At 44.8% G+C, this 21,633-nt stretch overlaps 1 protein-coding gene across 1 annotated transcript in view; it reads right to left on the bottom strand.

Annotated features, from left to right (window-relative positions):
- Positions 1–247: 247 nt before the first annotated feature.
- Positions 248–21,633, bottom strand: part of IPO4 (importin 4) — a 176,491-nt gene continuing 155,105 nt past the window's right edge. Inside the window, exons 25-30 of the mRNA XM_056525792.1 lie at positions 15,055–15,180; positions 11,433–11,641; positions 6,606–6,738; positions 5,174–5,278; positions 3,132–3,201; positions 248–714 (exon numbers count right to left, since the gene is read on the bottom strand). Of these exons, the coding sequence (XP_056381767.1) occupies positions 584–714; positions 3,132–3,201; positions 5,174–5,278; positions 6,606–6,738; positions 11,433–11,641; positions 15,055–15,180 (774 nt within the window). The 3' untranslated portion in view covers positions 248–583. The remainder of the gene's footprint in view (positions 715–3,131; positions 3,202–5,173; positions 5,279–6,605; positions 6,739–11,432; positions 11,642–15,054; positions 15,181–21,633) is intronic.

Genomic DNA, 21,633 nt, shown 5'->3' with positions numbered 1-21,633 from the left:
AGAGAATGCTATTTCTATCATCTCAAGTATTGTGCAACAATGCCCTGCCCACATTTTGCTTGAGTGTGACAGACGCCACAACCCATTTTTCTGACACATTTAGAGGTTAGGGTAAAACATTGACCTTAAGGTAAGTTGCTTAGCCCTTCATTATACAAAGATTATATGGATGAAAGTTACTCCCACTCATGTTGAAGAGAGTTGTCATAATAAAACGTGGTCATATTCAAGAATAATCTGGAACTTTTATAGTTTGAACAAAACATCTCATTTTATTGCTTTAGTTTGAACAGCAAAGGCAAAGCTTTGTAGTAAAAATGCATTCCACATAGCCCACCATAGAGATGTACAGAAACTTTATATTAGTGTCTGTCAACAAACTTCTCTTCTCATAAGAACAGAGTCCTCTGGAACCAGGGTGCAAACTGGAACTATCAACTGCAAACTGAACATTACTGGAAACCATCCTGTCCAGTCCTCCTGTGGTCAGGAAACACTTTGTAGCATGACAGAATTTCTTGTGAAAGGATTACACAACTGGAAGTTTATTTGAACCACGGGCAGACTTACTGCAACAAGGTCTTTAGTCACAGCCAAGAGCTGTGCGAAGCTTGGAAGATGTTTCATCAGGAAGAGACATCACAGCATTCTGCAATTCCTGGGGAAAACGCTGGGCCACATTTCTCAATAGAATAACTAGGATTTGCTCTGTGTCTGCAAAAGTGATATCAAAGAGACAAAACACAATCAGGTACTGATTTATATTGTGTAACAGAACAAAGGCATCACAATACCCAACAAATATGCACCCCCCTCTTGACTGCCAGGTCTGTTAATCCTATGTTGCCAGCTTTTAACCCTTCCTTAACATGACACACAGGCATCAATAGGTCTAGAAGGGAAGCATGAGTGGTTAAGGGTGCAGCCAGGGGCCTATGGAGGGCTCCAAGGTCTGCCCTGGTACTACCACTACCAGATCCTGCCAGAGGTAGATACAAAGCAATACATTACATTACATTAGTAGTGCAGTGTATTATACTAGTAATTGTGCTCGCAAATGAAAAAGGAAAAAAATTGTCACCTTTCTTTCCAACGGGAAACAAAATGGACTAAAAAGTAATCAAAATGTAAGATAGTCTGAAGGATAAATAGCCATGGGTGTCAGAATATATCAATGCAAAGTTTTGCTGTGTTGGAAAGCCCATTACAATTTAGGTTCACTATGAGAACACATAGTTGGGTACCCCCGCTATGAGACACATAGGATAGTTACTTACCAGCTACAGACCTCACCCTGGTGAAATACATAGACAGCCATTCCATTATAATACATTTGCCTGTAGTGACAACTTCCCTAGACAAAGCCAGTCAAAGTCTAATTCTCAAACAGAGAACACAATTCGTGGCTGACTAAAAACTTTTTTGCCCCACTGTATATCCCTAAACGACTCACTCCTGTGAAGCAGAGCACTGTGGATTAGGTAAAAATTAGGGATATCTTTGTACTTTGCTCCATTTAGCTTTCCCTCAACCCTGACTAGTCTTCCTGTCCCAGCACCGAAAAACACTTCCACAGCAGGAAGCTGCTTCCATCTTGCTTTCCTGTAGTGATGATTTTGGGCAGGTGATGAGCTGGGTTCACAATTGGGTTCTTAGTCACCTCTCTTACCAAGGCCCTTCTCCCCCGATTACTTAGTTTAGTAAGGCAGCCAGCTCTAGAAAGAGTCCTGGATGTTGCACACTTCTTCCATTTGAGGATTAAGGAGGCCACAGTGCTCTTGGAAACTTTTAGCATAGCAAAAATAGTTTTTTTCTACCCATGTCCAGATCTGTGCCTCCACACAATCCTGACTCTGAGCTCTACAGGCAGTTATGCTTCATGGCTTGGTTTTTGTTCAGATATGCATTGTCAGCTGTTAGACCTTATATAGACAGGGTGTTATTTATTTATTTTTTTAAAACATCTTCGGCTAGGTTCACATTGCCATTTGCATCTGACCTACTTGGGGTCCGTACGGCTTTTTTTTGCTTGAGCTGAACGGACCCTGTAACGGGTTGGATGCAAACTGCTACTGCTGGGTCCTGACAGACCCTATTCACTTGCATTTACCAGTGAACTGGTAATTTTACAGGAGTTTTTCGGAGAAAAAAAAATTGTGATGGAACTGCAGACGGAGCGCAACCTAACATAGCCCGATGGCAATGTGAAGGAGCCCCCAGGGCTAAATTTCAAGGGTCTGAATATGAAATTTTCGTTTTTCCTTTTTAATAAATTTGTAAACATTTCTAAAATTCACTTTGAGTGCAGATTGATGGAAGGAAAACTTGATTTGTTTTTAATCTTAGCATAAGGCTTTAACATAAAAAATGTGAAAAATGTGAAAGGGTCTGAATGCTTTCTGAGGTATTGTACATATGTCTACTTCCTATTATTATACTTATTCAGGAAGAGAGCACTGATCACTGTTCTTTATGATGAAAGCCAGGTAAATACAGGTAACACTGGTGGACACACCAAATACAGATCTATTTTCCCTTTGTCACAGTGACATATCCTGGTTCACAATTATTACACAGATCACGGTATTCCACATGTGACACACAGTACATGAATAGATGGGATCTTTAGATTTCATGGATGCCTTAACTGCGGGTCTGGTGTATGACTATTTAAAGAGTGTATTCTGATGTAGCAGTTAAGAAGCAGTTCCTGGTGCGGTTCTGCAGTTTTACTGAGCCTAACGTTAGCTATCTGCGATACCGAAGCAATCTGAGGTAAACCACATCTCAACTGCTATTCCAGAATAGACCCTAACAAACATTTTACCTGTACGCAAGTACTGACATGGATAGATGTCTACAGAATTCTGAACAATATACGGAATAACTGCTAGCGCTAGAATAAAATTCACTAGTATAACTAAGTGGCTTTGATGTGTTCAAAAACTGTATGTGGAAAAGGCAACAGTGTGATGGAACATAACCAAGTCTTTAAATGATGGAAAAATGTACATTAAATATCTGATGCCCTACCCCGTGCAGAACAGATTCTCCCACAATGACACATTTGGTAACAAAATTATAATAAAAAATATTGGGAAAAGAAATATAAAAAAAATTGCCAGTCATACCTGGTATAATCTCTGTTGTTCCCAAGACATGACCCAATATTCTAGCAATGTCATTCATGTATACAGCAATCTATATTGAAGAAAGATAGGTCATAAAAAAGAAGGCATGCATTCTGTATGCATATGAGCCGGACTTAGAAACATGCTAGATCTTTTCTGTGAAGCGTACAGCTGTATTGAAGCAGATTTAACCCTGAGCAGACTGGTTTCATACTGCAGACGTATTGTTTCTACAACGGACTGTTAACAGGCACCTGGCTGCAGGTGAAATAAACACCAATGATTCTGGAAGGTCCAGTTAGACAGGTATTTCTCACTCAAGAATCAACACCAGATTTCCTCAAAGAAAACCTACTAGTATTCCACATAACCAAAGGAAGAGAAACATCCTAAGTGCACAGAGAAAGATGAGTTTATATGACTTAATATATATAGTAGTCTTAGATCAGCATTCAATCCTACAGATGGCAGAATGACAGACTACAATGTTTTAGGAGACAGATGAGTTTTCAGGTTTCTACATAGGGTGTAGTAGCATGGCTGTGTATGACCATTCTCACTAGTAAATGTGGATGAAATCAAAAATACTTTATTCCATGATATAAAAACTAAATTTCAGTAGCTTCACTCTAACTTTCTCAATCTGCTTGGTGTGCTGCATTTATCTATTTACTATTGTGTTGGACCTGGTAATCGTAGTCCTATGCATCCGCGCACCCCTCTTCATTTTTTTTCAAATTCTTTTCATTTTTTCTTTTTTGTGCTGCTTCTATTTGGACTTTGCATTTTACTCACTAAATATATTTTCAAAGGTGCTAGTGACATGACATTTTCACCAGATGTTGGCAACAACCCAGCTAAGGCTGGGTTCACACCATGTTTCGTTAAATACGGTTCCCGTATACGGCTGGGAGGAGGGGGGCGGGACTTCATCACGGCGCCCGCACTCAGTCGTATTCGGGAACCGTATTTAATGTATGTCTATGAGCCGACCGGAGTGAACCGCAGCCTCCGGTCAGCTTCGTTTTCGGCCGTATGCGGTTTCCCGACAGCAGGCAAAAATGTGGTCGACCACGTTTTTGCCTACGGTCGGGAAACCGCATATGGCCGAAAACGAAGCTGACCGGAGGCTGCGGTTCACTCCGGTCGGCTCATAGACATACATTAAATACGGTTCCCGAATACGGCTGAGCGCGGGCACCGCGATTATAACCCGCCCCCCCTCCTTTTTTTCTATTTCAAATCAACTGGTGCCAGAAAGTTAAACAGATTTGTAAATTACTTATATTAAAAATTCTTAATCCTTCCAGTACTTAGCAGCTACTGTTTACTACAGAGGAAGTTGAGTAGTTCTTTTCAGTCTGAGCACAGTGCTCTCTGCTGACACCTCTGTCTGTGTCAGGAACTGTCCAGAGCAGGAAAGATTTGTTATGGGGATTTGCTCCTGCTCTGGACAGTTCTTGACACAGACAGAGGTGTCAGCAGAGAGCATTGTGGTAAGACAGAAAAAACAACTCCACTTCCTCTGTAGCATACAGCAGCTGATAAGTACTGGAAGGATTAACATTTTTTTAATACAAGTAATTTACAAATCTGTTTAAATTTACTGCTGGAACCAGTTGTTTTGAAAAAACAATTGTTTTTCATCGGATTACCCTTTTAAGGGGTTAAAAGGGCTTATCCAGTAGTGGAAATACAAAGCAATTTTTTCCCCAAAACAGCACCAGACCAGTCCTCAGGTTGTATGAGGTATGACAATATGGTTCTATTCACTTCAATGGAACTGAGACGCAATACCACATACCACCTGAGGACAGATGTGGTGCTGTAGAAATCAGCATGTTTTTCTAATCCAGGATAACCACTTTAAACCAAGTACCACCTGCTAATTGTACCTCATATTGAGAACCTAACCTATATATTATATATATATATTTATGCTGGTGCCAATTGGGAAGAAAATTGAATAGAATACTGAACATAAGGGGGTTCTTAGGGCATCTAGGCTGTATTTTTGTAGATAAGGCTTGTATTAAATATACCTGTGAAGGATTTTTCTCATACAGGAATGCAATGCACTTAAACACTGTACAGTTCTCCTCAAAATCTTCCTTCAGTGGCAATGAACGGATTAACACTGGAAACACCTAAGGGCAGAAAAAGAATGTTAAGATGCAAAATCATGAATGGATCACTGTTAAAAGGTCCAGTAAACCAGGTTGAGTTGGATAGACATGTACCTCTAGATAATAATAAGGGACTGTGGGAAAAAAAAAAGCGTTCTGACATTGTCCATAAAGCTCTAACCAGAAGACTGAGAACAAAGTTTATTTTGAGAAGGCTTTTTCAACTGTTCTCTGCTGAGATATTGCAAAACCAGTTGTGTCAACCAAGGTCCATTTTATCACTGGCACTTCTAAGCTGCTCTGCACAGACTCTTCAAAGAAGAATCGACATAGAGCAGTGGCAATGTAAAAAGAAGGGGGAAGGGGGGTTAGCTAGTCTGGTGAAGCCAGAGAATAAATGGAGAGATTGAGTCTTAAGTCTTAAGGACTCAGGGCATACCTGTACGCTCTGCGCCGGGTACCGGTGTCTTAAACGGGGTCATGCCGTGACCCTGCGTCATACCATGTCGGTCCTGGCGCTTATGATAGCCGGGACCCTGGGCTAATAGCGCGCGGCACTGATCGTTGTGCCGCATGCTATTAACCCTTCAGACACAGCGATCAAAGTTGATCGCTGCGTCAAAAACGAAAGTAAAAGCTTCCTGGCAGCTCAGTCGGGCTGATCGCGATGTCCCGATCAGTTAGGACACGAGCGGAGGCCCCAATACCTTGCTCAGTCAGGTCCGATCGGCAGTTGATTGCTCCAAGCCTGAGCTACAACCTTGAACGATCAACCCCCTATTACACTAATACATGCAAAGCTATGGCTTTGCAGGGATCAGGGTAAAAGATCAGTGTGTGCAGTGTTATAGGTCCCTATGGGAGCTATAGAACTGCAAAAAAAAAGTGAAAAAAAGTTAATAAAGGTCATTTAACCCCTTCACTAATAAAAGTTAGAATCATAAAAAAAAACAGTAAATAAAAATAAACATATGTGGTATCGCTGCATGCGAAAATGTTCGAACTATAAAAATATATCGTTAATTAAACCGCACGGTCCATGGCGTACATGAAAAAAATGAATAAAAAGCGATCAAAAAGTCCGATCAACACAAAAATGGTACCGATAAAAACTTCAGAACACGGTGCAAAAAATTAGCCCTCATACCGACCCATACGCGCAAAAAATAAGCCATCATATGGAATTTTGTGTGCAAAATTGAAAGCGTTATGATTTTTAGAAGGTGATGAGGAAAAAATGAAAATACGCTGAGTCCTTAAGGGGTTAATATTCATTAAAGTTTTAAGAGAATTTATACACCAGGTAAAAAGTTACCTAGGAAGGGAAGTGGAATAACAAGGCCCCTACCTGCTCCACAGGAACACCTTCAGGATGTCTAAGAATCATACGACTTACTGCCCCGCACACATTGTCCACGGTTCGTGCACTCTTCTCAGAGATAATTATAGAGGATAATATAGTAAGTAGTTTTGGGAAATTTCTGCAGATTTGTTAAGGAAGGGCAAGTATGGATGTACAACAATGTGTATACAAAAAAATATATCTTAGGTTCTATTTTCATAGTAGGGAAAATGCCAGAAGTTTAAGAACACCCCTAATATAACTAGACCAAGCACTGGTTGGATGCACCTAGTTTAAGAAGACAAGTATGGGATCAGGCAGCTGACTGGTTAATCAACTTTATGGCACTATTTGATACTGGGAACCAAAATAGGAAAAGCAGGTTCTGTTACATGGTTCAGTAGAAAGTGTGATCACAAACTGCTTCACATTTTAGGATACTTAATTGTGTCACCGTTTATATGCATCTTAAATACATAGGGGGAGATTTTTCAAAACCTGTCCAGAGAAAAAGTTGCTGAGTTGCCCATAGCAACCAATCAGATCGCTTCTTTCATTTTTTAAAATGACCCCTGAGAAATGAAAGAAGCGATCTGATTGGTTGCTATGGGCAACTCAGCAACTTTTCCTCTGGACAGGTTTTGATGAGTCTCCCCCATAATCTATAAATTCATTCAATATATAATTAGACCCAAAACAAATTATTAAGTCAGGGCACCCATATGTTTTGTTCCCCACATGTGTACTACAATGATGGGTAAAATATTAGGAGTTTCTGGTGCTGGTTTTTCGCCATCACAAACCCCTTCTCTGAGACTAGATAGCCTGGTGCTTATTTCCCACACCAACCCATCAACAGATTATGAAGAGGTTAAATGCTGTGCATAGGAAACTATGATTCTACTTGAATTCTTTGGTGTAGGATGTTTGTTATGTGTATACATTACTGTTCGGCTCTGATGGGTTTATAACAAGGCCAGCAGGTAAATACAACCCGATTCCAAGATTTTAGAGTACATGTAACACCTGCACTTTCTGTCCACCGAAAGGCAAAACTGCTCCTTACTCTGAATGGCTGATGTCCGCTGTTACCAGCGGGACCCTGGCTGCTGATAGCAGCCGGGCATGAAGAGAGCACAGCTCCTGCACTCCCTTCATGTACAGGACGGAAATGTACGTCCTGGTGCGTTAAGTACCGGGGCACTAGGAAGTACATTTAAATCAACTGTCCTTTAGGGGTTCATATCTAAATCTTTGCCACAAAAGTGAGTAAACTCCTAAGTGAAAATGTTCAAATTGGGTACAAAGTATCAGTATTCTGTGTAGCCATCATTTTTTTTCCAGCATTGCTTTAAGCCTCCTGGGCATGGAGTTTACCAGAGCTTCACAGGTCCTCTTCCATTCCTTCATGACGTGGAGGTTAGAGATCTTGAGTTTTCCCATCCTCCGTTTTAGGATGCCACACAGATGCTCAATAATGTTTAAAGAACACCTCTCATGATCTTGTAAAATTTTATAATCCTTCCAGTTCACTGCCCCCTCCATGATAAACCACCCCCTACCTTTATTTTTTATTATTTTTTAGTTTTCTACCTTGATATTGCTGTGTATTTTGTACCCACCTAGGTTATATATAATGTTGTAAGCTGTGTTATCTTAAGTTAAAATCCCAGAGCCCTCCATGGGGATGGGAAGTACCCATCTATTCTCATTTACACCTTGCTTTTGGAATTATAAGAAGTACACTTGTTGAAGGCCATCTTGGAGGGGGAAGTGAGCTAAGTATGTAGCCCCCAACCCCTCTCCCCCCACAGTGAAGTCTATAGTTGTGCTCACACTGTATGTATTAGGATTCTAAAAGAAGTGAGCGCTACTTTTGTTTTTTCCCTTTTTACTGTATTTCTCTATCCAGAACAATTGAATTAGATCCGTCAGAAAGACTACGCTCTTCGCAGTTTTTACTGGTTGATGGGAAAGGATTGTCTAACAATATATGTGATGTACTCTCCAGGCATATATGTGCTGTGAAAGGACAGCAGTACGCACTTGCTGCCCTGCACTTACACCCGGTGAGTCCACGTTAGGGCTTAACTGCAAGTGTTTACTTTTTGGTTAGACGCTGCCTGTTTTTTTGCAGTTATAGCTGTGTTTATCTTCTCTTTATATATCATCAGACCACAGGACATGGCCCTTAGTCTGCTTGTCTTCAGCAAGCTGTTTTCTGGCTTTCTTGTTTATCATCTTTAGAAGAGGCTTCCTTCTGGGATGACAGCCATACAGACCAATTTGATGCAGTGCGGGACATATGGTCTAAGCACTGACAGCCCCCCTCCCACCTCTACAGCAATGTTGGCAGCACTCACGCATCTTTTCCCCAAATACAACCTCTAGATAGGGCACTGAGCATGTGCACTCAACCTTCTTTGGTCGACCATGGCGAGGCCTGATCAGAGTCAAACCTGTCCCGTACTAGCCATTTGCATGGTATCAGGGACTCGTCCCCGATACCAAATTCAATACCTGCTGCTGCTGCCCCGTTCTCCCATCCGCATCATGGCTTCCTATGGAGTAGCATGTTCAACACACGTCACTCCATATCCTCCACTGCGCCCCAGCGTAACGCTACGGAGAAAGCAGAGTGACGTGTATGTCAGATGCTCCTCCATAGGATGCCATGATGCGGATGGGAGAACGGGGCAGCGGTATTCAGGGGATCTGCTACTATTGTCTGCAGAGGTGCTGTGGTCTACATGGGGGCTGCTACTAATGTCTACAGGGGGGTCCTGCCATCTACAAGGAGGGGGGGCTGTTGTCGTGCTGTCTACAAGGGGGAGCGGGCTGCTGTCTACAAGGGGGGGGCTGCTGTCTACAAGGAGGGGGGGCTTGCTGTCTACAAGGAGGGGGGGGGGCTGCTGTCTACAAGGAGGGGGGGGCTGCTGTCTACAAGGAGGGGGGGGGCCTACTGTCTACAAGGGGAGGGGGCCTACTGTCTACAAGGGGGGGGGCCTACTGTCTACAAGGGGGGGGGGCTGCTGTCTACGAGGGGGGGGCTTGCTGTCTACGAGGGGGGGGCCTGCTGTCTACGAGGGGGGGGCTTGCTGTCTACGAGGGGGGGGCCTGCTGTCTACGAGGGGGGGCCTGCTGTCTACGAGGGGGGGCCTGCTGTCTACGAGGGGGGGGGGCCTGCTGTCTACGAGGGGGGGGGGGCCTGCTGTCTACGAGGGGGGGGGGGCCTGCTGTCTACGAGGAGGAGGCCTGCTGTCTACGAGGGGGGGGAGGGGCCTGCTGTCTACGAGGGGGGGGGGCCTGCTGTCTACGAGGGGGGGGGCCTGCTGTCTACGAGGGGGGGGGGGGCCTGCTGTCTACGAGGGGGGGGGGGGCCTGCTGTCTACGAGGGGGGGGGGGGCCTGCTGTCTACGAGGGGGGGGGGCCTGCTGTCTACGAGGGGGGGGGGGCCTGCTGTCTACGAGGGGGGGGGGCCTGCTGTCTACGAGGGGGGGGGGGCCTGCTGTCTACGAGGGGGGGGGGGGGCCCTGCTATCTACGAGGGGGGGGGCCTGCTGTCTACGAGGGGGGGGGCCTGCTGTCTACGAGGGGGGGGCCTGCTGTCTACGAGGGGGGGGCCTGCTGTCTACGAGGGGGGGGGCTGCTGTCTACGAGGGGGGGGGCTGCTGTCTACGAGGGGGGGGGCTGCTGTCTACGAGGGGGGGGGCTGCTGTCTACAAGGAGGGGGGGGGCTGCTGTCTACAAGGAGGGGGGGCGCTGCTGTCTACAAGGAGGGGGGGCCTGCTGTCTACAAGGAGGGGGGGGGGCTGCTGTCTACAAGGAGTGGGGGGGGGGCTGCTGTCTACAAGGAGTGGGGGGGGGGCTGCTGTCTACAAGGAGTGGGGGGGGGGGCTGCTGTCTACAAGGAGTGGGGGGGGGCTGCTGTCTACAAGGAGTGGGGGGGGGGGCTGCTGTCTACAAGGAGTGGGGGGGGGGCTGCTGTCTACAAGGAGGGGGGGGGGGCCTGCTGTCTACAAGGGGGCTGCGGGCTACAGGGGGGCTGCAACTATTGTCTGCAATTCTCTATACTACCTGCAAGAGGATACTACCTACTATTTAAGGCAATCTTACAGCAGAGTCACCTGCACTAACTTGAATTCATAGGTAGATAGTGCAGGTGACCCAGTTTCTACCGCTGCTCACCATGTGAACATCAGCGCAATCGTTCTGGAGACATCGGTCTCACCGCCAATGCAAATTCCCTGTTCTGCCCAATGGAGAAGAGAGAAATCTTTGCTCATACTACAGCAGCCGCCTCCTTTGCACACAACAAGGAACCCACATATCAGCACGGTAAGCAGTGTCAGAAACCGCGTCACCCTGGTGTCAGATTCCCTTTAAAATAAAAGTACTCATAATTCGTATAGGTGAGTAATAGAATTAAAGTATCAGTACTCATACTCTGTCTTAAAAAAAATGGTATTGGGACATCCCTACTGTATATTATTGATGTGAGACTGTAATTGTTAGAATGCATTATCTAATAACCAGTCCACCCAAACACAATTTACTACAGCTCTTAGGAACCTGAACAAGCTGCTTAGACCTACACTTATAGGATCTGACCTAATCCCCACTAAATAACTGCTTGAAACTTTTCTCCGTAGATCTACAGTCATTCATCAGCTGTACAGATTTGCAAGAACTAAGACTTCCTGTGCAACCCACTTTCAGCAATAAGTAGAACAGGTCTTTTAAAGATGTTAAACAGATCTAAAACTGTGTGTGTGCAAGTTAAGACAATGCAACCCTCAGGCAAGAGCAGACATTTACAAAGAACCAAGGATACTTAAGCATAGCTGCGCCTCCGTGTTCTGCAAGCACCCCAAGTCCATATACGGCATTACTGCGAACTTCATCATCTACATCCTGGGCTCCAGCGATGAGAGCAGGAAATAACTGCGCCACAAACTGAGCAGTCGCCTCTCCCAGACCTACTATGGATTCAGCAAGTGTACCAACTGCAAAAGACTTATCTGCAGGAGAGCAACTGGACTTCTGTGTGGAGAGGAAAATTCACAGGGTTTAGTATGATCATCATGCAAGTGTCTGTACATTAGATTATCCCTACAGTTCAAAAACTGAATATTTACAGTGAATGGTCAATTTTTTGGCTTTAACTGAAGACCTCCGGCACAGATACCTTTAATGGTCAAACCATGAAGCTTTTATTGATTCAAAAAGATGTGTACACAGGTACAAGCAATAAACTAGATGATGTAAGATCAACATGACCCACAAAAGTGAATCAAACCAGTGGTGTACATGGAGACATACAGGAAATACTTCATCAGACATCGTATAATGTAAGTACAAAGTACCGTCCCGGGCGGGAGCACAGACCCATACAGTTAGTACAACGACAGGCTATGGCGCATATCATGACCATGAGAGGAAGTGAGCCAGGGCTCCCACACCTCTTCAAAACGAGATACCACATCCTCCCTAATTGCAGTCAGTTTCTCATATAACATTATAGTATTAATTCTTTGTAAAACCCCCGAGAAAGGTAGGGATTGTTGTTTCCAATGGGATGCTATATGGATCCAGGTGGGCAGGAGAATAAGCTGAACTAAACGGAAAGTCTTGAACTTCATTCTGGTGGGTTTTAAGCCTAGCAGACAGAAGGCAGGTGTCTCCGGTATATGACATGCAAAAAGAGAGGTTAAAAGATCGTGGACCCTAGCCCACAAAGAAGCCACCACAGGGCACGACCACCACACATGATACATCGTGCCGAGCATGCCACAACCACGAAAACACATAGGTGAGAAAAGTGGGTATAAAGTATGTAATCTGGCCGGGACCAAATAGGTCCTGTGAAGCACCTTAAGCGCCGTCTCCATCAGAAACACCTGCCAACTTCCTTGACTCAAGGTTTCGCAACAACCTCTCCATTGTTCAAGAGACAGGGTAGTGCTCAAGTCACGTTTCCATTCGATCGTAAACTTCAGCTTCCCGCCAGGTGGGGGGGCATTCAAATGGGCATACAACAAAGATAGTAATCCCACCCTTTCAGGCATGTACAGCATACAAGTCTCAAAGAATGTCGGGGAAATCAGCGATGTTGCAGGGAGTAGAGCCTTATAGAAGGAAAAAATCTGTCTAATGCGGAGAAACTCACTGGGAGGTGGAGAGTGTGCAATATGAAATTGGTCCAAAGTGTAAAGCTGTTGTCGTCTGGTAAGATTGTGAAGACAGAGCAGGTTATTCTGGATCCACCATGAAAAACTTGTGGGGGTGATACCAGGAGGAAAGAGAGGGTTAGAAAGAAAAGGAAGGAGGGGGAAACGGAAGACTGCAGCAGAAACTTAAAACGTACTTGCCGCCAGAGAGACAGCGAATAAAGGACAACCAACGCCGAAGAAGGGAGCAAATCGGAGATGGAGCATGAAGGAATGAGGGAGTAACAAAGACTCCTCCAATGTAACCCACCAAGGCGCCCCCTGCCGGACATTAATAAGGGCCAACTCTGCCAGCCTAGCCGCATAATAGTACTTGAGAAAGTGGGGGACCGACAGGCCACCAACCCTCCGACCATAGTGCATCACGGGGCGGGCAATGCGGGGTCGTCTGTGCGCCCAGACATAAGCGAAGACATCCTTCTGGAGTGCCATAATGTCTCACCTAACAATAGGTATAGGTAAAGAGCGGAACAAATACAGCAATCTGGAAAGGATCACCATCTTAACAACATTAATTCTCCCGATCCAGGAGAGATAGGGGTAGTCCCATTTCGCCCTGTCTGAGCACACAGAGGAGTAAAGGGGAGGGTAATTTTTAGCATATAACTCTTGGAGCAAGGGGGTAAGCTTAACCCCTAGGTAAAGACCACCCGAAGAGGAATCCTTAAAACCGAAGTTAAGGGAAATAAGAGTCCTTTGGATAACAGTATAAAATTTCAGACTTAGAAGCATTAACTTGAAGGCCAGAGCAACCGGAAAAAGAATCAAGAAGAGAGAACAGATTAGGGAGGGACACCAGGGGCTCAGTGATCGTCAAAAGTAAATCGTCCGCAAAAAGTGACGTTTTATACTCTAAGGACGAAATTGTTACTCCTTTTATATCAGGGTTTGCCCTTATTTTAGCCACCAAGGGTTCCATTACCAATGCGAATAAGACCTGAGATAAAGGGCACCCCTGGCGAGTACCGCGAGTGATGGGTTGGGCACAGATACCTTTACCTGTGATTGTTCATGGATCAGTCATGACTCTGACCGGCTATATCATTTAAACCTTTAACAGGTAAAAGTTACTAATATTATTAGGTTAATAATATTATCTGATAACAATGCCATCGAACAATGGGTGGGATATATTAGGCAGCAAGTGTTGTGTTAGAAGCAGGAAAAACATGAGGATCCAAGCATGAGGGTCTAAGAGATAAATTGTGATGACTAAATAACTGGACCAAAGCAATTCCAAAATGGTGGGTCTTGTGGGGTTTCCTGTAGGTTATGGTTTTTATCTACCAAAACTGCTCAAAGGAGGTTTAATTGGTTTACATACAAAGGAATCATGGGTGCCCAAAACTCACTGAGGTGCATGAAAACAGAATGCTAACTGATCTGCTCAGAATTCAGTAAAAGGAGACAAACTGCTGAGGAATAGAAGGAGAGTAACCAGGAAAACAATGAAAAACCTATTAAAAATGAAAAATAAAGAGTTATTTATTGAAAAAGAAAAAAAAACTACAACCAACAGAGGGGTGCCCGCCAGCACTGTCCAGGAGAGAGGAGACAAGGAAAGGGGTTTCTGTTACGATGAAGGGAATACTATAGGAGCAAAGGAAAAGCAAACACGATAAGCGGGTCAGGACTTAAAAAAGTGATTAGCATTCATTGTGAAAGGCCTTCCATGTAGCCTTTATCCTACCAAGGCCTGTTTCCATTAGCTACATCCTCCTGTAGACCATAGTCAGGCAGCACATGACTGACATAAGTTCCCTTTATGCCAGTCTCATGGTATTGTAGTATACAGTAGAACAAAGCATGCGTTGCTGCGCCTTCTTGAGTGCACAAGTACAGTTAGCGCAGCATAGTCTTGGGTCACTAGCTAAAGGAATGCTTTTCTCACTGTTTAGTGTCATAGCTGCTCAGCTGTGCAGATCATTTGTCAGGCAAGTGCTGTTTAGATGCCATATGAACCAATACTTCTAAAAACACTCTGTGGACTGCTGTGGTAGTCACTGACTTGATAACATCACAGCCAAAATCAGTTGAAAATCAGCTCCACAGGACACATCAGATAAGAGCTGTTTTGGCAGCACAAGGAGGACCTCCACAATAATAGCATTATGGCTGATCTGTGTAGGCAAACAGTCAAACTGTGGTTGTATACAAATGACTATTTCATATTTGGCATATGAAACAAATATACATATAAACAGTTATGAACGCCATAAAACTTACTGTTTTGTTGAGGAGCAGTGGAAGAAAACTTGCAAAATATGGAGCAAATGTCACACCACCAACTGCAGCAGCAACCAAAGGAATTGCTTCCCCTGCCGACTCCATCAACATTGCATCCATCTCTGCCTGAGAGAAAAACACAAGCTCTATCACTTTTTGCAACTTACAATTACACAATTTTCTGCATTTGAGTACGTTCACACGTACAGGATCCTGAGCAGATTTGATGCGCAGGATTTGTAACTGAAGATAAGCTGTGCTCAGTCATTTAGTTTACATTGAAATCTGTAGCAGAAAATCCTGTGCATCAAATCTGCATACGTGTGAACGTACCCTTTAGAATATTTACGTCTGGACACTTTCGAGGCACTGAATTGAGACTCTTGCATCATTTTTCTTTACTCTATATTTTTACATAAGATTTGTATTTTCACTGCCAGTGTTGGAAGCCATTCAAAATGAACAATGAGGCTCTGTTCACATCTGGTGGATCCTCCAACAGAGATGTAAACATAACCTAAAGACCACAAAACAAATAGGAGTTAGGCTTTGCGCCAGAAAACAAAGCTAGGCTTTGTTCACCTGGTACAGATTCAGTTTGCTGCCCCTCCTCCACAAGTAGTACATTCATATCACTGTATACTGACATACATACATGTATTTATAGTTCAGAGCTCCACCAATTCACCTGCCATGGCTAGTAAGTGAAAAAGGCTATGCATCATGCAGTGAGCCTCCTGCTAATATAATAGGTATCTATGTTCGCAAAGGCTTTGGACACAAATTAACTTATTTTTATTGCTCTTCAAATAAAACAGGCTTTTATTGAAAACATTTTCAACCTTTTGGATTCAGCAGCTTTCATATATATTACAATGCAACCTGGCCAATGCTGTTCAGAGTCTTTCATGGCTCTGCCTGTAGACTCTCTCCTAAACACCAAGCTAAAATCCTATTTGGTGTACATATGTACAGTATGCCACATTAGTGCATACACCCCTGACATTTTTGTAAATATTTTATTATATATTTTCATGTTACAACACTGAAGAAATGAGGCTCTGCTACAATGTAAAGTAGTGAGTGCACAGTCTATATAACAGTGTTTAATGTTGTGTATGCTCAACAAAAAGCCATTAATGTCTAAATCTTGGCAACAAAAGGGTGTACACGCCTAAGGCTCCTTTCACACTAGTAATTTCTCCGTTATTGAAGTTCCGTCACAATTTTCGGCGAATGCAGTAATTTTTCCGCCACAATGTCCCGTCACTGTATCACGTCCGTAATGAATTACGGGCATATACGGGTGCAAACGGGCAGTTACAAAACCCCATAGGCTGCAATGCGATTTAGTCGCGGCCGTCAGGGGTTTTGTAATGGCCGGTTTTCGACGAAAATCGTGACGGAGCATGCAACGGAACTTCAATAACGGAGAAATCACTAGTGTGAAAGGAGCCTAAGTTGAAATGTCCATATTGGTCCCAAAGTGTCAAAATTTGTGTGACTACCATTATTTTACAGCACTACCTCAAGCCTCTTGGGCATGGAGTTCACCAGAGCTTTAAAATTCATCACTGGAGACCTTGCGCTCTCCCATGTTCCATTTGAGGATGCCTCACAGATGCTCCTTAGCGTTTAGGTCAGGAAACCCGCTTGGCCATTCCATCACCTTTTTTCCTCAGCTTCTAACAGTGGTCATCTTGGAGGTGTATTTGGGGTTATCATGTTGGAATTCTTCCCTGCGTGCCAGTCTCTGAAGGGAGGTGATCATGCTCTGCTTCAGTATGTCACAGTACATGTGGCATTCATGGTTCCCTCAATGAATGGCATCTCCCCAGTGCCAGCAGCATTCAAGCAGTCTCAGACCATGACACTCCCACCACCATGCTTGACTGTAGGCAAGAAAACACTTGTCTTTGTACTCTCATCTGGTTGACACTACACATGCTTGACAACATCTGAACTAGAGATCGACCGATTATCGGTTTGGCTGATATTATCGGCCGATAATCGCGATTTTGGACATTATTGGTATCGGCAATTGCCGATAATGCCCCGCCCCCCGGCCAGAGACGACCATCGCCGCCGCTGCCCCATAGCCTTCCCCCATCCTCTGCCCACATACCGCCGCCGCTGCCCCATTGTCTCCCCCCATCTTCTGGCCACATGCCACTGCCCCATCGCCTCCCCCCCATCCTCTGCTTACATACCGCCGGCCCCCCAATCCTCTGCCCACATAACGCCGCCCCCCCGCCTCCCCCCATCCCCGGTGTTATAATTACGTGTTCCCGGGGTCCGCGATCCTTCTGGCTCCTGCGCTGCTGCTGTGCGCTGCATAATGTCGAGTGACGTCCCCAACGTGACATCACCGTCAGTGTGCACAGTGACAGCGCAGGACGCCGACGGAGCCAGAAGGATCGCGGTCCCCGGGAACAGGTAATTATAACACCGGGGATGGGGGAGGCGGGGTGGGGGGCGGCGGCAGTATGTGGGCAGAGGATGGGGGGGAGGCGATGGGGCAGCGGCATGTGGCCAGAGGATGGGGGGAGGCAATGGGGCAGCGGTATGTGGGCAGAGAATGGGGGGGGGAAGGCGATGGGGCAACTGTGGTGGTTAGACTCAGGACAGGCAGGGGGAGAGAAGCGGGCGGCGGTCTCTGGCACCGCAATAAATCATTGATCTGCAACGGCTTCTGCACCGCCGGGGGGGGTTGAATAGCCAATAACTTATACCGGAAGATCGGTATAAGTTATCGGCTATCGGCCTGAAAGGTGACAGATTATCGGTATCAGCCCTAAAAAAATCGATATCGGTTGATCCCCAATCTGAACCAAATAAATGTATCTTTGTCTCATTGAACCGCATAACATTGTTGCAGTAATCCAGGTCCTTGGTCTGCTTGTCTTCAACAAACTGTTTGCAGGCTTTCTTGTGCTTCATCTTTAGAAGAAGCTTCCTTCTGGGTTATCAGCAAAGCAGACCAATTTCATACAGTGTGTGGCATATGGTCTTAGCCCCCCACCCCTTCAGCCTCTGCAGCGACATTGGCAGCACTCATAGGTCTATTTCCCAAACACAACCTCTGGATATGACGGTGAGCATATGCACCCTGTTCTGGGTGGAACTTGTCCTGTAAAAATGCCGTATGGTCTTGCCCACCGTGCTGCAACTCAGTTTCAGGCTCATCGCAATCATCTCATAGCCTTGGCCATCATTATGTAGAGCAACAATTCTTTTTTTCAGGAACCTTAACCCCTTAACGACGCAGGACGTATATTTACGTCCTGCGCCGGCTCCCGCGATATGAAGCGGGATCGCGCCGCGATCCCGCATCATATCGCGTCGGTCCCGGAGCTAATCAACGGCCGGGACCCGCGGCTAATACCACACATCGCCGATCGGGGCGATGTGCGGTATTAACCCTTTAGAAGTGGCGGTCAAAGCTGACCGCCGCTTCTAAAGTGAAAGTGACCCGGCTGCTCAGTCGGGCTGTTCGGGACCGCCGCGGTGAAATCGCGGCGTCCCGAACAGCTGATCGGACACCGGGAGGGCTCTTACCTGCCTCCCCGGTGTCCGATCGACGAATGACTGCTCCGTGCCTGAGATCCAGGCAGGAGCAGTCAAGCGCCGATAATGCTGATCACAGGCGTGTTAATGCACGCCAGTGATCAGCATAGGAGATCAGTGTGTGCAGTGTTATAGGTCCCTATGGGACCTATAACACTGCAAAAAAAATGTAAAAAAAAAGTGTTAATAAAAGTCATTTAACCCCTTCCCTAATAAAAGTTTGAATCACCCCCCTTTTCCCATAAAAAAATAAAACAGTGTAAAAAAAATAAAAAATAAACATATGTGGTATCGCCGCGTGCGTAAATGTCCGAACTATAAAAATATATAATTAATTAAGCCGTACGGTCAATGGCGTACACGCAAAAAAATTCCAAAGTCCAAAAAAGCGTATTTTGGTCACTTTTTATACCATTAAAAAATGAATAAAAAGTGATCAAAAAGTCCGATCAAAACAAAAATCATACCGATAAAAACTTCAGATCACGGCGCAAAAAATGAGTCCTCATACCGCCCTGTACATGGAAAAATAAAAATGTTATAGGGGTCAGAAGATGACATTTTTAAACGTATACATTTTCCTGCATGTAGTTATGATTTTTTCCAGAAGTGCGACAAAATCACACCTATATAAGTAGGGTATCATTTTAACCGTATGGACCTACAGAATAATCATAAGGTGTAATTTTTACCGAAATATGCACTGCGTAGAAACGAAAGCCCCCAAAAGTTACAAAATGGCGTTTTTTTCCGATTTTGTCGCACAATGATTTTTTTTCCCGTTTCGCCGTGCATTTTTGGGTAAAATGACTAATGTCACTGCAAAGTAGAATTGGTGACGCAAAAAATAAGCCATAATATGGATTTTTAGGTGGAAAATTGAAAGGGTTATGATTTTTAAAAGGTAAGGAGGAAAAAACGAAAGTGCAAAAACGGAAAAACCCTGAGTCCTTAAGGGGTTAAAGAGTTCTTTGCCATGAGGTGCCATGTTTAAAGGGAACCAATCATCAGATTTTACACTATATAACGCTTGGCAATGCTTTATATAGGGTAAAATCTTTATCCTCACCATTCCCGGTGGACGCTATTGCCCCCAGGGATGGTGAGGATATAAACTTATAAACTAGTCACCGCCGCGCCCGTGAGTAGTCCCCTGGGAGGGGAGCTCCTCTCATCTAGTCCAGTTCTTCGGCTGGCAGCGACACCCCTTCCACTTGATTGACGGGCCGTGTCATCGCTCTGCTCCGTCTGTTCAGTGAGCAGAGCGATGACGCAGCCCATCAAACAAACGGAAAGGGCATCTCTGCCAACCGAAGAACGGGATTAGGTGAAAGGAGCTCCCCGCCCAGGGGACTACTTTCGGGTGCGGCGGTGACTAGTTTATAAGTTCATATCCTCACCATCCCTGGGGGGCAAGAGCGTCCCCCGGGTATGGTGAGGAAAAAGATTTTACCCCATATAACGCTTTGCTAAGCGGAAGTTGGGAGTAGTGAGGGACCGGCGCAGGCACGCAGCGCAGAGCAGCTCTCCTGACCTCAGGAGGTGAGAGCTGGGTAAAAAATTCAGTGCATACACTCTGAACACAGAGCGCTGCGCTCAGGAGGCATATAACTCCACATCACTAAGACATGGAGTAGCAGTAAAAGAATGTGCAACAAGGAAGCCTTCCTCCGGAACCCAAATAAATGAATATGCAACAAGGGGGCGGACCTCGGGGGCTGAATATGCAACATGGGGGGGGGGGGGGGGACGCAACAAAGGAGGTGAAGTATGACACTTTGAGGATGCTAACTCGGTGGCAACAAAACTTTACAAAGTAAGTGAAACCTTTAGAGACTCCTGTTCACAATAACTATAACCCAGTGTATTGGGTTTAGTGTGGGTGAACTGGCTGACTGTTTTCCTTTAAGTTCCAATGACCAGTATTAGAGAGTGTGAGAATGATAACACCAAATTTAAGACACCTGCTTCCCATTCTGCTGAAATAAGTCACATGACAATGGGGAGGCAAAATGGCTAATTGGGTCCAGTTTAGATATTTTCACTTAAGGGTGTTCTCACCTATTTTGCCACGGTTTATACATTAATGGCTGTGTGTTGAGTGATTTTGAGGGAACAGCAAATATAAACACTGTTATACAGACTGTGCATTCTCTACTTTACATTGTAGCAGAGTGTCATTTAGTGTTATCGCATGAAAAGTGTTGTCGCATGAAAAGATATAATAAAATTACAAAAATGTGAGAGCTGTACTCACTAATGTAAGATAAAAGCCAAAAAGCTATAAAGTTTTTTATGTTTAATCACCTTTTATAGAAAAGGTAATATAGAGTCATTCAAATTGTCACCCAGGACCTTACTTAACATGGATAAAGAAAAAAGTAAATGGAGTTTCTCTATACAAACAGAGATGACAAAGGATAGGTCTCATGCCTGATAAGATAACAAATGCAGCAGTCCTTTTAAGCAAGTTTCCTGTCCATCCCCACACTCATAATAATCAGAAGGAATAAAATAAAAGGAGGGATTAGAAACAAGAATAGAAAGACGAGAGTTTAATATATTTTTAACATAGAGGAGTATTATAAAGAACTGACGAACAAATGTTCATTCAGCCAACAGTTCTCTGCCCATACCTCACCCAACCAGGGTGCCTCTGGCTGTTGCAGAACTACAACTCCCAGCATGCCCAAAAAGCCAACGGTTGTCTGGGCATGCTGGTAGTTGTAGTTTTGCAACATTTGGAGGCACCCTGGTTGGGAAACACTGTTATACACAAACACTCAGCAAAGTCAGCAATGGACATGGCTTTTCCCTCCCAGAACAAAAGGGTTGGCCGGCCGAAATCCAACATGCCCAAACTTTCTCTCCTCTTCCTGAATTGGGAATCCACTATATACCTTAGATAGACAGATGAACCAACTGGCATTTTGCCCTAATTTAGTGTAAAGTGTATTGGCACCTTTAGGGTAATAGACCGAAAGAATGGAGAGAAAAAAAAAAAGGGAAAAA

This window comes from Hyla sarda, chromosome 1, assembly GCF_029499605.1.
Source record: "Hyla sarda isolate aHylSar1 chromosome 1, aHylSar1.hap1, whole genome shotgun sequence".
In the NCBI taxonomy this organism is placed as follows: domain Eukaryota; kingdom Metazoa; phylum Chordata; class Amphibia; order Anura; family Hylidae; genus Hyla; species Hyla sarda.
Note: the sequence above shows the minus strand (reverse complement) of the source record. Positions and strands in the feature narration are given on the sequence as shown.